Consider the following 16300-nt stretch of genomic DNA (forward strand, 5'->3'; position numbering starts at 1 on the left):
AGATTTCAATTTTTTTTTTTTTTTCATATCTTTACCTTAATCGTTTTTCTTACAGTTCTGTTTATTTTTCGTTTATTCAATTTTCATTTTATGAATACAGGGCTCTTCTTTCTTTCGAATACTAATGAAATTGAATCGATTTGTGGAATTAATTTCTCGTTTTCTCCCTTCTTGAATTATTCGGGAAAATAAAAAATAATCGTCAAATCTGTATTATTATTTGTCTAAAATAATATTTAAAAGTCTGCCGTTTGAGAAAAATTTAGCAAGTATGAATTTTAATAAGATGTGCACGAACCATAACCATATTTTTAAATACTGTTTCTCCAGATCAACAGAAAAAGCTACATTTTATTATGTGATAATCATCCGCTCTAATTACACAAAGAATTCATTTACTTTATTGACGGAATGAAAAAATTTTAGTAAGCAAATTTTAGTGTAAAAAGTTTTATTGCAACATTTATACATACCTGCAACAAATCCGAGTCACCCCCTGGAAAATAAACAAACATTTAAGTATTTTTTTTAAAAAAGCTTTTGAAAATTAAAGAATGACACTAATATACTGGAATTATATAAATATAGGAAAACAATTTCTAAAAGTCAGTAAATGAATGTATTTCCATTAAAGGATTTCAGTGAATATTAAATTCCGATAACAAAATTAAAATTATAATTATGTTTTACAACATGCTTTCATCAGTGTACTAAAAAGTACCAAGTACACTAATGAAATTACTCTTATTTTCTGCTTTTAATTTTTTACTTTGTAATTAAATGTTATAAATATTTCGGAATCTTCATTATCAAGTGGCTGATGCATTACATGAAATTTTAATTTGCTAAATTAATTGGTAAATTCTGTAAATTTTAGAATACTGCCATGAAAAATACAAAATTATTACAGATTATAAATATCAGATTTGTAAACCCCAACTCATCAGGAGGCTAAAAAAAATAGAGATTCCAAAATTCTATTGTTATAATCAGAAAAAGGAGAGTTCATTAAAAATAAACGAGTACAATTTTTCGAATACGTATAATGAATGAGTCATTTTTCTAGGTAAAACTTCTGCACAAACCAACGCCTTGTTCTTAGACTTGAAAAAATTTTACTTATCATTGATTACAAATATTCCGTCTTACCTATGGGATTTGTAAAACGAAAAAGGTGTATTGAATTTATTTCATACTTTTCATTTATAATATATATATATATATATATATATTCATCGATAAGATGCATATATTCTCTACTCTCTATGTAAGTGCAGCAGTAGCACTTAACATGATTGTAGTGTAGGCTGGTTAAAGTGGCTGCCCGGTAATTCCAGAGCCATCTCGAAGCGACATTAGGAACCAGTGTTCACTCTAAAAACAAGGAAAACTCCATTTCGAAATTGTAAAGTATCATTCATTTGATAAGAAATTTGTGTGCACACTATTGCTTGGAAGACAACGCATGAAATGCGCATTAACACCGTTTTCTTTCACAAGAATTATTGGAATCATTCAGAAATTCAGAGGAACTGACTCGAGACTTTAACGAGAAAATCATGCATTTGAATATTAAAATTAGAATATAAAATAACAATGGTATTCGAATGCGTAACTTTGTGTAATAAGATACTAAGTGCTGAAATAATATCGAAATTGGGCCACAAATAAGCTTTTGCAGTATGTTCCCCTTTGTATTTCCTGTAAAGCTTAAAATAAAAAAAAATCTACAGGAATGGACATCTTCAACCATCCTGCGTTATTAGAACAGAACTATCAAAATAAAGAGATTCTTGCTGAATGGCATTTTATATTACAGATAAACGTTCAATAATGTTATTATATTCCTGAAGAAACCTCTGCGTTTAAAGAAAGAAAGATTTAGAGAAGAAGTTTTGAAACTTCTTAATTCGTCTTGGCCTATTACTAAATCTAATATTTTTCCAAGTCCCCGGAGTAAAACTTCAATAAATTTTTGATTTCATAAAAACAGTTAATTATTGTCATTTAGGTTAGATTAAACAATAAGTATTTCAGGTGGCACAAAAATTTACCGAACAAACTTTAATAAATATGATTAGTTCTGTTTGAGGGTAATCAATGTTTAGGATAGATGAACCATTGATTCCTATTTATTTTCTTAAGGTGTAGAATTAAGATGACATAGTCTCTGCAGTTCTTTTTCTTTATTGATTTTCGAGTGAGACAGCAGCTGCCTACAATTCCACTTGGCGCAACCAAAAAGTAGAAAATTCTCTAAAATTTGACTTTCTATCATTTCTTAAATGACTTGCAAGCGAGCAAGTCAACCCTATTAGTAGAAAATGCCCAACGACGTTATTATGATATCTATGCGATACTGGCGAGTATTCAAAATGTTGGATAACATTGTAAAGATATCGTACAATATCTTCTGCTAATAGCGGAGATCTCCTAGTCCTTTATTATCTCATAATATATTACAACGTTAACTTCAATAAATTTTAAAATCTCTATTCAAATTTTATAATTAAAAGAATGCCAATGAAAGAAGTGTGCTCAACAACAGTTGTATTAACAAGATGTAAATGAGAATCGAAAATAATCCTCATCAACATTGAAATTCATACTCAATTCGAGAGATATACTGTTCGATTAAGACTAGGTTTACTTTACACTGTTTGCAATGTGCTTTTATTCTATCATTTCCTAAAATATTTTTAAATAATTCAAATGAAATTTCGGCCAAATTTACTTTTTTTTTTGTACATATTTTATTTGATATACAGGATGTTCATAGTTAAACGGTCCTATTACAAAGCATACTACAACTATTGTTCAGGAAGTTACGAAATTTAATAGGACCAATGAAAGGATGGGAATTTTATTGATCTAATAATAATTTAGTTCAAAATGTCGTCACCAGAGGACGCTTTAAAATTGCACATTTAGCATTTACGATCAATTCTGAAGTTCTTTACTATAGAAAATGTTTCAAGACGGCAGGCAGCATTTTCATCTACTAATAGAGATCGTAAAATAGTGTTCCACCAGCAATGAGCTCTGGGGATAGAGGTGTCACTTCCACTGCCCTAACAACACCAGGGTTGGCAAGTCTGCTCTATAGAAATGCTAAGAACAAGTCGTGAAATGTCATTTTAACGATTAGATAAAGATGTTTCAAATGCTCCCATAGTCAAAAGCCGCATGGATTGCAATCTAGAGATCAGGGAGGCCACAGATCGCAAAACTGGTGGCTGATGACACGCCTTCAAAAATTACAAAAGAACATCCTAAATCCTACTATCATCCGGCTCAAAAAATCTTTGCGCACTTTTTTCTCCATTCCTAGTTCCAGAATGTCACAACGAAGGTCGCTTATAATCGACATACCCAAGATTTCCCAGTTACCACACGACTCCGTTGCATTTGAGGATTGCAATGAAATCTACAAGATTGAACATGAAGATTCTCAAATTCGGCAGTTGCCAACAGTCATCGAACCCTCCAAATGAAAGCAGGCTTCTTCAATCCAGATGATATTTCAAGGTCATTCTGAAACAACCTCAAAGACAAAAAGAAACTGAAGTATGAACTGATGTCGAGACTTGAAATCGTATGGATGTACCTTGCCGCGCAACATAGCAGTAGAAAAGGCTATCCAATCCTTTTGAAACACGATGGACTTCGTGCTAGCCTGTACTTCAGAAATTGTGCTCTTGCTTTTGGAACATCGAAATAAGCGAACTTCGATATGGTTTCTGCGGGAAAAGGTCCCCCCCCCCCTTCTCCAAAATAAACATTAAACGAACTTTTTTTCTTTTCAAATTTCAACTCCATTAAAGAATGATTTTCAATGGACATTTTTCGCATCCTATTCCGATTCAGATATTTCAGTAAAGCAACTACTGCTGAATTATCGCTTTGATAAAACAATTCAACTATAAAAAAGAACGTTTATAAATATTTCGGATGAAAATTAATAATCGAAAAAGTTTTCGATCAAGTGAAATTACGATACTTCATTAAAAGACCTAATGCTTCACAGTTGCTTTTGCACGCGAAGATAAATTTCTCAGTGGAAACTCACCTTTTAAGCGAAATCGTCAAAGACACTTTGCTTCTCAAATGTCTTTTTTTTTTTTCTTGTTAACTATCAAAGTGACTGTATTTTTTAATATAAATTTTATTCGAGAGCAACGAGTTCGATGGCAGTTGCTATCAAAGGTGTATCCTGGGGGGGGGGGGTTAAGTGTTTATTTATATTCCCTTTAGAGTTTGTATAATTCAATGAATATGAACTCGAGTGACCTATGGATTAAAAAAAGTGGCGAGATCTAATTGAATAATGGATCTTAAATGTGTAATTCCTAAAATAATACCGTCTGGCTGCTAAATTGATTTTTTTATTCGATCAAATAAATTACCGTCTCTTTCATGTAATGCACAACAGTTTATTATTTTCTTTAAAAAAAAACTTCGTTTGTAGTCAATAACAAAATCTTGTCACTTAATTAAAGACACTTGCTATTTCATATATTTGCAGAGATAGAATTTTATAATAGATTTTCCACTTATTTGTGTAGATCTAGCGATCTGAAATTTTACACGCTTGTGCATTTACGAGAACTATGATAATTACCTTAAGACTAAGAAGTAGAAGATAGGAAAACTTTTAACCGCATTAAAATAAATATGTTTAAAAGATAAAATCAAATTTATTTATATTGCAGTTTTTCTGCAGGTCATTCTATAAACAAGACGTCACATAAAATCTTGCAAATCCCAAAAAACAGGTTAGAAACGAAGCAGAAAATCAAAGCACGCCTTATTATTGTGGAGACATACAATTTTGTTTGGAAAAAACTGGTCTTGAGTGTGTTTGGTATCACGATAACTCGTTATACCAAAATTATATTTTAATAAATTTTTTGCTTAAAAATTTTTGTTCGTTTCATTTATTATATCGCTGGAAAGTTGTCTGCCTGCCCAACGACTTGATAATTAAATATTCCTATAAAAGATAAGTTTCAAACTTGGCATATGGTTTAACAAAAAAAAACCCAAATTTATGAATCAGTGTTAGTTTTTGAAATGTAATGCCAAAGAGTCAACTGTCTACACTGTTGCGCACGTAAAGCTTTTAATAAAAATGTACATAAATGGATCTTGATACGTGGCCTTGACACCCAAATCCTATCTATCGGAGTTCCCACAAGATGAGCGAAAAGATGGGGATAGGAAATACATATTTTATTTCCGTCTCGAAATGGAATGCAAAGCATGCGACGAAGTCGACAAGAAATATTCCCACTATTTTGCTTCCTTTTAAGCAACTGGCGAACGTTACAAGACGTTTTTGCAGTTTTAACTACTTTGCAATAAAAAATTAAACCATTTCTGAAATAAAGGACATCTAGTTGAAACTTTGTATCGCTAAAAACAAGGACACTTACGCAGAGGTGGCCGTTGCTCTGGAACAGCAGAAATGGGATCTGGCAGCTGAAAAAAAAATAAAGATTTAGTTGATTGAAATTAACACATGAACACAAATCTATACATAGTATACGATGAACTCTCCTGAAAGCGTCTGTATGTTTGAACTCGAAAAACAGTTAACTGATATTGGAGATATTTGTACCATTTTGTAGGGCATTTATTGGGGAAGGTTTTAGTATATTGAAGTCCATGGGAAACTAACTTTATGTGGCACTTTCTAGATTACATCCAATTACGTTATATTCAATGATTTCTTTTTAAAAATAAATTTTATGACGACATCCATACTTTGAAACGACCCCTGTGCATCAAGTTTCAATTATTATAAAATTTTGCACACAAATCATTCATTACTTTTTATATCGATTAAAAAATGAAAAATTGCAATTTTAGTTTGTGCAATATTTTACATACTTTTCAAGAACTAAAAGGAATTAAGGAAATAAATATTTATAAAATATCAAAATGTAATGTTCATGGATTAATTGAAACATATTTATTCATTTCCTATATAAAATACTAAACATTTGCCTTTTTTTTTTTTTTTTTTTTTGCAGTAGCAGCACGATATTTTTTTTTTTTTTTAAATCCAAGATTCATGGCAGTGGCTCAAAAATTAAGAAACTTTGCTCCGAATGTTCACTGCACCCATGAATTTCGAATAAAAGAATTAAAGGAATGCTTCTCCATGATGCATTCCCTTTCTCAAAGGGATTTCTCCCTTTTGCTTATTATGAGTTAGTTCATTGTGTTTTATGCGTCATCCTTTGAACTCTGTTATTAAATTCCATGTATAAAAGCAGTTTATCCTTTTTCTATGTAACAAGACAAAGCAAGCAACGTTTCAGATTTCTTTTTAATTATTTTGATTGTTTTCCATTAGCAGTACCGATCTTAGAAGCTGAACAAGCTCGAATTTAAAAAATACTGTATGTATAAGATATTTTGCAAACTGCCTTTTCATTTTATAAATGGCTGAAACAAAAATATACGGAAGAAAATAAAGCATAGTTACCTGGTCCAGAATCTCCTGTAGTGTTCCTGCAAAAGAGGACAATTTTTAAAAATCGTACTCGCTAAATTTGAGAACAAAAATGAATTGACAATAAAACAAATGAATTGACAAACAAATGAATATGCTTACTTGTGGCTCCCACTACAGGAGGTGACTCTGTGGCTGGGGCATCTAAAATAACAAAATCTTTGAGAATATGCAACAACTACAACAAAAAAAGAATTTTCACAGGAGAATTCTCCCTTAAGAAAGTAGTTATCTTATTAGAAAATAAAGTAGCATCAATAAAGAATCCGATTCAAATTGTAAAGGGACACTAAAAAACGTTTTCTGAAAATTTATTCTGATCGTTCACGTCCATTTATAATATTTATACAAATTATTCGTAAAAATATTTGGTTTTTCAGAATTGAAAAGGAAGTTTTTTGATACACTAACTGGTATTTTCAAAGATAGTAATGGCGTTTATACATTAATAAAATAATAGGATCAGACATTTACTGCTAAAGAAAAAGAATCTTATCAAACAATTACTTATACGCTCGATAAAAAAAAAAATTGTTAATTGTTAAGTTTGAAAGCTTATTTAATCCATGGTTCATTTTTGCTGTGCAACTGTATGAAAAGAAAGAGCTTCATAGGATAGTCCTGTATCATTTCACAGTTATGCACAATAGACATATACTATTTATATCCATTTGATTTTAAATCAATTTAGAATTTGCAACTTGGATCACTCGGTGATTTTGATGTTATAACTGAATGATATTTCATACCTCTATTTGTATATTATTTGTATTTAATTTAATTAACTTGTTACTAAGCTTCATTTAAACTGATATAACTGCATTATATTTTGATGCTTTATTTTAATCTCAAATCTGTTGCATGAGCATAGCTGCAAGCTTGGGGTGATTATTTTTTCCACTAATACGTATGTACATATAAACCATATTGACTGATTAATAATTGTGTAATTATTTTAATACAAATAAATTTCCTTATTATTTCTAATATGTAGTTCTGTTTTACTATAAATATCCAATTTTTTTATGCCGTGAATAACATTAAATAATCATTGTTAATGAAATAGTGAAACTAAAACGTATGTTTTATTGAAAATGTTAAAATTTTATAAATGTTCAAGTAATAATTGCACGTTTTTATATATTTTAATTTAAATCTAAAAAGAAACTAACATATAATGTAAAAATCAGTAAATGTTAAAGGCAAAAAGATGTTATCTTGACATTCAGACAAAAGTTTCATCCATAAACATTTATTAATGATTTACAATGTGCTCATAACCTAAAAAATAACGTTTTCGTAAAAATTTCGAATATTTGTATTAATTTGTATTAAAGCCAATACATTTAAGATTCCAAAACGGTTTAACTTTTGTTTCTGCAATTTTTAGAAGCAAAGTTACTGGCAGAATTAAAACCAAAAACAAAATTTTTAAAAACTGATTTTAAGTTATAGAAATATTAAAAATGTGACCAAACAGCAGTTTGAGTTATTTATGCTAAAGAACTGTCATTTAACCTTAATTTACTTTGCAATTATCCTGTTACGTTACAATCAGTATCTTACTTTTGCAAAACAATGTTTACCATACAGGACAGTTTTCCTTTACGATGCTCCTCTAAAGAAAAAAACTTGCAATCTCACTACTTAATTACAGATTATATATATATAATTGGCATACAGATTGGTAGTTTTTGTACATTTTTGTAGATTCATACAATTTTTCTTATTAATATAACTTTATATCATAATACATTCTTTTTTCTTATCAAAGTATTTGAACATGTACTGGAAAATTAAGAGTTTTTAGATAAATAATTAAAATGTTACTTAAAGAAGTATAACCATTTTTAATTAATGCAAAAAACAAAGTAAAAAACTAAACACGATTTAAAATCAACACATTCAGTTACTGATGTTAAGAAAAAGAAACCATTATGTACGAAGCCAGTATGCTTAGTCTTCAAAGAATGATAATCTAAAAACAAGAAGAAAAAAATTCAGGAAATGAGCGGACCCAATATCGGGAAGCAAAATGGTGCGCAACAGTTTTTGAGTATGCCAAGATTTGCGATATGGAGCCAAGAAAGGTATTCTTTCTTTAAAATTCTCCCCAGTCATACGACTCATGTTGGGTACGATTATTTCTAGAAACTAGAAATTAGCTCCCTCCATTTATATCTCAATTCTATGGTGCCTTATACCTTCTGCTTTTAAAGGAGTTCCAGTTTTGACTGTGCAAATTTGAGCGAATTTTACTACAGGGAAACGGTAAAATGAGAGAGTTTTGTGTTATAGAAGAATTACGTTTAAAAAACATTTAAAACCTGCGCAATTCTTTTGCATCTTGCTTTGAGGAACTCAATAGTAGAGTCACTTAACAAATCTTGAAAGGGGAAAATAATCTTTGGAAATTAATTATTTGCAAGAAAAATATATTGGATAATCAAACTTACCTGATACCCAGGGCCCCTGAAAGACCGCGCTGGCGGACGGTCCTAGATCAAGAAAAGAATTATTACTCACACTGAAAATAACAGAAAAATATAGATTATGCTACAGCAAATGCGATTATGCAGAGTAACAATAATCGCCGCTTTATTACATTTGCCATAACAGATATATTTAATGTATAAAAAATGCGTAGGGTTTCTTTTCGTTAAAATAATATATAGCATCTCAAAATTTACAACTACTATAGGTGATTTGGAATGTAATTAGGAATTCTGAACAGGTATTTTGATCAAAGTAACAAATGCTAAATGAATCATGTTGGTCATTTTTTATTAAAAGCCATATTTACCTTGTGACTGTGCAGAAGTATCATTTTCATTTAATTTAACTTCCTGGCCATGAAAAAAAATATACATTTGTAAAATATTGATATTTATTGAATTAAATACTTTCACGTATGAAAACTCTTTTCGGCATAACTAGCCGAAATATGTAGGTTCGATTACAAATATTTTGCATTCGTAAATAACACTGTTATTTCTAAAACAGATTTTTTTTTTTATTGCGTCTTATGTTGATTTTCATTTCTCTCTCTCTCTCTCTGTAACAAGCTAAGATATTCCTTTTTTCCCGCTCTCTATCATTTCTAGAGCGATAACAAGAATGCCTTCTTATGGCTGTTTATTACTATTGAGTCCCATTTCTATTTCCCAAAGTATCATTCTCTTTTTTTTTTTTTTTTTCCTTTCCAAAATTCTTAGTGACCAAAGACTTCAATAATTTTGGAAAAAAAAAAAAAAAAAAAAATCAAAGGAACTCCACATGAAGAATTATTTAATTAATGTCATTGACTGTTATGCATACAGAATAAAAAATGTGCATTCCTCTAAATAAAGGAGGAAGTTTTTTTTAAAAATGTTCAAAGAAAAAAAAGAGATTTATTCTTAATTTTATAAGTGGAAAAAACACGCGAATGCGGGTTTCAACGAAACAAAACTGGTTTGAGTTCGATAGAAAATATTACTGGAAATTGCGCTTAGCATTAATTTTTATAAACTTTTCAAAATTAAAAAAAAAAATTTTAGGTAATTAAGTTATTTTTTAAAAAAAGAACTCTTATCTTTATGATAATATATAAATATATTTTGTGCAATAATTATTTCAGATTTCTTTTTTGGATGAAATTCTACTAAATGCAAAAATTTTTATCGTTTCATTAAATGTCTTTAAAAATTTGTAATATTTTACCGTTGAAACTAGTTGATAGAGAGCGATATATAAATTAAGCGTTGATATAGAAGTGGACAGCAGTAGGGCACACACAAATACCATACTGCAGCCCATTTAGAAAGATATGTTATAATAGACAAATAGACGTTTATTTATCGCATTATTTGCAAATAGGTTTTATATATGGAAAAAAATGGGCTAAAAAAGGAAGGAAACTGAAAAATTTATGGAAAAACCGATGAAAACATTTCTTACCCTTATTTCAATATGTGTCCAAAATATAATTTAATTATTTATGGGTGCGGAAAATAAATATGGAGATATTAAAAGCAATTTTTTTTTAAATTAGCAAAATTGATAACAGGATAACTTGTCAAATTTATATTCGATTCAACTCTGCGTGTGTTCCGAAAAGGGCTGAAAAACCTAACAAAGCAAGATGGGGATCTTACCTAGCTGTCCCAACACGGGAGGCTGCAACAAAAAAGAAAAAAATTATCAGATACTCAAAAACAAAACATATGAATTATAAAATTAAACTCTTATATGAATTATATTCCGAGCTAAAAATTTAAATAGATTATTCATCTGTTTAATAATGAAAAAATATTTTATAGATCATTTTGAAAGCTGCACAAAAAAAAAAGAATTGCTTCAAATAAAAACCTAATTGCAATCAAGAATTGCAAATTGCATTTATAGGATTGCAACTATTTTTATAAACATTCTGCAAAAATTATTTCACTTTACAATTGATACACAAAGGGCTCATATTTTGCAATCAAAGAAAAGGCTATTTATTTAAACTTGTTTATGTGCTAAAAAATTTTTTATAAAAGTCCCCATGAAATGAAACTGCCGTATTTCCGATTATTATAATATTGTATATAATCGTAAATAGAATAGAAAAATTCAGGCATTCGATTGGCTATTTCGTATTTTTTAGATGCACAAGTCCGATACGAATTCCTAGCACGTGCAAAAACGAAGAACTCCAAATAATTTGCGAAATATTTATTGGCGTTCCCTTTTATGAGTGAAATCACTTTTTACTTAATATTTAAATAAATGATGGAACAGATCAAATAAAAATAAAATAAAAGTGTACTTGAATGTCAAAATAAACTTCTTGGAAAACAAACCTTTGTTAGAATTTCTTTTGGTAAACAAATGTTTTATTACAAGATAAAAATGAATTTCATTCGAATGTTTGAGTGTGTGTTATTACTTTTTTTAAAGATTTAATGTTTACAGAGCAGGCAGGATTAAAAATGACTTTAAATACTTGCGTTTAATTTGTTTTATCTCAGTTATATAATTAATACCGATTTATAAATTTGTTCTTGTATCTTTTGAAAAATTACGGACTTTTAAGAGCGAATATAAAAATTAAAGCAACATTTATTTTTAGACTTTTAAGTATAAATTATTATGTTTTTGATAACTTGCATTTGGTCGTATTATTACGATTTATATGTTTTACTGATTTTGTTACTCCATTTATACATTTGCTTGATGAATGCTACATTTCAATGCCTAGTTAATTTAATCAAAAAGTTTCTATTTAATAATGGAAAAATCCTTAAAGCTAGTTACTTCTGAAAGGACTTTCTCTGAAATAATTATCCTCGTAAATATACATCGTAATATTATACCTATACTAATATATTTATACTTATTATTTCCTGCGTTCAAATTTCTATTCATTTATTAGAAGCAGCAAAATAAGTGATGAATCGCTATCTTAACTACACATTGATGTAAATTCAAGATGTATATATGTGGTATATTAACTCCACGAGAGGGCGCTCTGCGTTCTTCCGGTGATAGCCAGCAGTCGGAGGGCAGAGTTCAGAGTTCACTGGACAGGGGGAGAGAACTGACGTCCGCCGAGAAAGGTGCGACCGGAAATCGAGAAGACGTGAAACTCTGAAAAAGGGCCGAAACTGGAATTCTTGCGAAGAAGAATTCCTCTGCAAATGCCTGTGTACCACACATAGGTGGGAAAGGTCCTTTAAACAATATCAACTGTCCATCTTCATGTAATATAAATTCCTTCTTTATTATCAGATTCTCATTTGTAAAATTCATCATTTGTTAATCAAGAATAAAAAGATTAAGCTAATCCAAGTGGACTGATGCATTAAAACACACATATACAACTGGGTGATGTTATGCAATTTGAATTCCGTGTTTATAGCATGCTTATATAATGCATAAAGGTCTTCATGTACTGAAATCTTTTGCAATTAAGAAGCAGTGTTCTACACAAAATGGTCGTCAAAGCATAGAAGAATACCGATTTTCTATTTATCGTCGAATGAAATGCTCTAATTTTTTTTCTACTCATAAAATCAAGAAGTTAATTGTTTAACGTCTGTTTTTGAGTGGTAAGCATTGAGGTTAGGAATAGCACATACGATAAAGAAATACAAAATTACAGCTCAAAAAGAATTTTTTCCCCTCTATTTCTCAATTACTTCACTCATGAATGATACTTTACATTTTACTATTTTGAGCGTAATGGTGACTCGGACTCGGTGTGATTTAAACAACATTTTCAGTACTCTTTAATAATTCTTTGGGAAAAAGAATCCAACTTCTCTCAGCAATGTTCATGGGTAATATTCTCATTCTATTGTCATGCATTCTGTAGGAATTAATTTCAACATGTAAATTGCAACATTACAGATACTTTTGAAGTGTCACAAGGAAAAGACCCGAGGTCAGGAGAATGCTAAACTTTGCCCTTATAAATATGGAAAATATTCCTTAACGAAAAATATTCAATACCTCCCTTTTTAATCAAAGTATATTAACTAAAATAGATACTCACTGGGAATTTATTCATAACGACGCTTAAGGGTTTAACCCTTTGGGTACATTTGACGTATCAGAATGTTCCGTATTTTTTTTTTTTTTCTTTCTATAATTCTAATTAGCTTAAGTCAACTCAGTATCAAGCATAAGTATATATTCTGAATAAGAAAAAAAAAACGAATCCTTACGTAAAAGCCACTGCTTTCACGTGTTGAAATAATTAAATGCGCTTCAAATAAGTGTGTAGTCAAAGAATTAGAGTTATACGAACTCTGCTGACGATCTTCTACGAGTATCTTAGAACGCGTTGTCTTTTAGTATATATTTTTATTCACTTTAAAACAATATTTTTAGTTTTCACATACGATGTTCTACAGATAAAGTTCTATGGCTCTTTTTTTCCGCCCACGATTGTGCAATAAATATTTTAAAAAATAGCCATGAATGTAAAGTACGAATTAAAATTCACTTAGAAAAAGAAACATCGATATATTCTGGTCCCAAGAAGTAATGCAGTAAGAGACATTCTCATGAATTAATGAAAAACAAAGGACGAAATAGCAATATGCAGAAACTGAAAAGCAAAAGATCTAGCATGGTTACTTAGGAGAAGGCGGAAAGTCTTACCTCAGCTCGAACCTCCTCACGTGTGGTTCTTCTCTGCTCCTCAAATCCAATTGGTGGAGCCTCTCTTTGTGCTCCCTGTAAGAATAATATGCATTTTAGTGATAATTTCCTCAATTTTTTAACCCACCATGAAGTGGGTACATGAAAATCCGTATCCCACTTTCTTTCCAATTTCGGTTATCCCATTTGTTATTTTTTTTTATTATTTTGCTCAAGATTCCCCAAAAAATTCGGGATATCCAATTTTTATTTTGAAATTTATAAAAATGCATACTATTAAATCCATTGCTTCTATATTACATAATTAATCGTAAAACAAAGTACAGCAGTGCCATTCTCATCAAGTATGGAACACAAAATATTACTGAAAGGATTTGACCTTTTCATTCAGTGGCAATAATTATTGCCCCTTATGCATTGCATTGATTTATGTGTCACTAAATATTTCGCTGTTTACACAAAAAGCGTAAAGCGTTTGCATAACCTTTTTCCTGAGAAAGAAAATATTTCTTTCATTTACCATTTCAAATTGGTAAACGTTGCCTGTATACACATTATAAAAGTTGCATTCTTAATAATTTAATTTTACAAAATTTGAAGAAACTTGGCAACTCGGACTGACTGAGGGAGAACAAACTTTTGATGTTGATACTTAGATTAGTATACATGATTTTCTAAACAAGAATTTAAATATGCGTCGCCTTTAATTTTCAGAAACGTTTCAGATTTTAGCTTATAACCTCAGCAAACAGTCGTCAGCAATAAATGCCTGAAAAATGTATTTGAAAATCGGATTTCAAAACTCATTAAATCCGGTTCTTTCGCGATTTATTGTGGCAAAATTATTATATAATAAATATTTATTGTGGCAGTAAAAGTGAATATTTGAGAGAAAAAAAAAGTACTTCAGTTTTCTTTTACTCCTCTTTCGAAAGTTTTAAAACTTTTTCATTCTTTTTATTGTGCCGTGGTAATCCAAACAGCAATATTCAGCAATCTTTCCATTTAACCTTAAGATGCATTTAAACTTAAAGCTCAAGATGCAGCTGAATTTAAAATTGAATTGAATTTTGATAAACGACACTAAATACCATTTCATTAGATGAATAGAATGGATACGGTCGCAAAAAATAATCTCATTTTTATTCAGAATCACATTTTCACAAAATTGCGAATCTAACCAGCAGCACAATGCGACGAGTTATAAAGCTCGCAGATTACGTGCGTGGTTCGAAGAGCACCGGGACGAGTTTACCGTACTCCCTTGGCCAGCAAATTCCCCGGACTTGAACCCAATCGAGTATCTGTGGTATCATCGCGATAGGCTTGTTCGCTCCATGGATCCTCACCGCGTAACCTAGAGCAGCTGGCCACGGCACTGGAACTGGCATGGTTCAACATCTCAGTGAACACCTTGAGGAATCTAAGTGACTTTCTGCACGTTTCGCAGCTGTCTTGCGAATCATTAATGTGACTGGACCATGTAGATATAATTTTTGTACATTTACAAAAAGCAAAAAATGCATTCTTCGGTTTTATTCCATCGATATTCCAAAAAATTGAACAAATTCAGATAAGTCAGATCTTTAACATGGATATTCATTTTCAAATAATATAGAAAGTTGCAATTGGAAATTTAAGCATAGTTTTCAAAGCTTAAGCATAAATTAAACATAAGTTTTCAAAATATTTTTTGAATTCGCTTCAATTTTAGACATTTTAATGACACTCAGAAATTTTAATTGTGAACTAGCTAGTACCCGGTGTGTTCCTGCCGCAGAAGAAATAATTTTGAAATCGTTTGAATCACTATCTTATTTGATTAGGAAAGATAGAAATAATGATATTTCTTTTCTTTTCGACAGTGAATACATTTATAGAAATTGAATGATATATAAAGGTGAAGTATAAATAATATTTATTCCATTTTTTAAACTTTATTTTCCGAGTGTCTTAAGATAAACAGTATTTATTTTTCCCCATCTTCAGCTAAAAAAATAAATTTTGTGGCCGTCCGACTCGTGAGCATGCAACATACAACTTGCCATGTGAAAAACATGGATTTTCTAGGGTTAAAGCAGGTGAAATTTTTCAAGTGAAATTTTACTTCATTGGTAGAAAAATAATTCGCATAATGGCATTTTACGCCAATGAATTTATCAGCCTTTATTTAAAAGAAGATATTTTGTTTTCAGGTATGAGCGATTGTGAATCAGATAGAAAATTCATTAAGATAAGAAGTACTTTTGATTTTCAATTGATTTCAACAATATGTTTATAAGATCAATAGAATAAGCAAGTTTAGGATTTGAAATTACAGAATACCTTAGGTATTGAGGTTGGAATAAAGGTTGATTCACAAAAGGAAATTGACTTCCGGTTTTAAAAAACGCATACGGAAGATATTTATGGCGCTGAAGCCATTCACTGAAATTTTATATATAATTTTTTTTATTCGCTAGAATTAAATTCTTATTTTGTCGTATGCGAAATATACAACACTATGCATTGTAATGGGCTAATAATTTGTCTCCGTGAATTAAGAGAATCTTCATGTTTTGGAATTCCAAGAAGCAAAAAACTTATTTGGAACTATATCCGCTTGTCTGTGAAAACGGAAATTCAAAAATAGTACTGGTTAGAGTTGTG

At 30.2% G+C, this 16300-nt stretch overlaps 1 protein-coding gene across 1 annotated transcript in view; it reads right to left on the reverse strand.

Moving 5' to 3' along the window:
- Positions 1–411: 411 nt before the first annotated feature.
- The window catches only part of LOC129961115 (uncharacterized), a 30358-nt gene continuing 14469 nt past the window's right edge, over positions 412–16300 (reverse strand). Inside the window, exons 5-11 of the mRNA XM_056074953.1 lie at positions 13652–13726; positions 10657–10678; positions 8977–9018; positions 6623–6664; positions 6494–6519; positions 5436–5481; positions 412–496 (exon numbers count right to left, since the gene is read on the reverse strand). Of these exons, the coding sequence (XP_055930928.1) occupies positions 423–496; positions 5436–5481; positions 6494–6519; positions 6623–6664; positions 8977–9018; positions 10657–10678; positions 13652–13726 (327 nt within the window). The 3' untranslated portion in view covers positions 412–422. The remainder of the gene's footprint in view (positions 497–5435; positions 5482–6493; positions 6520–6622; positions 6665–8976; positions 9019–10656; positions 10679–13651; positions 13727–16300) is intronic.

This window comes from Argiope bruennichi, chromosome X2 (assembly GCF_947563725.1).
Source record: "Argiope bruennichi chromosome X2, qqArgBrue1.1, whole genome shotgun sequence".
Taxonomy (NCBI): domain Eukaryota; kingdom Metazoa; phylum Arthropoda; class Arachnida; order Araneae; family Araneidae; genus Argiope; species Argiope bruennichi.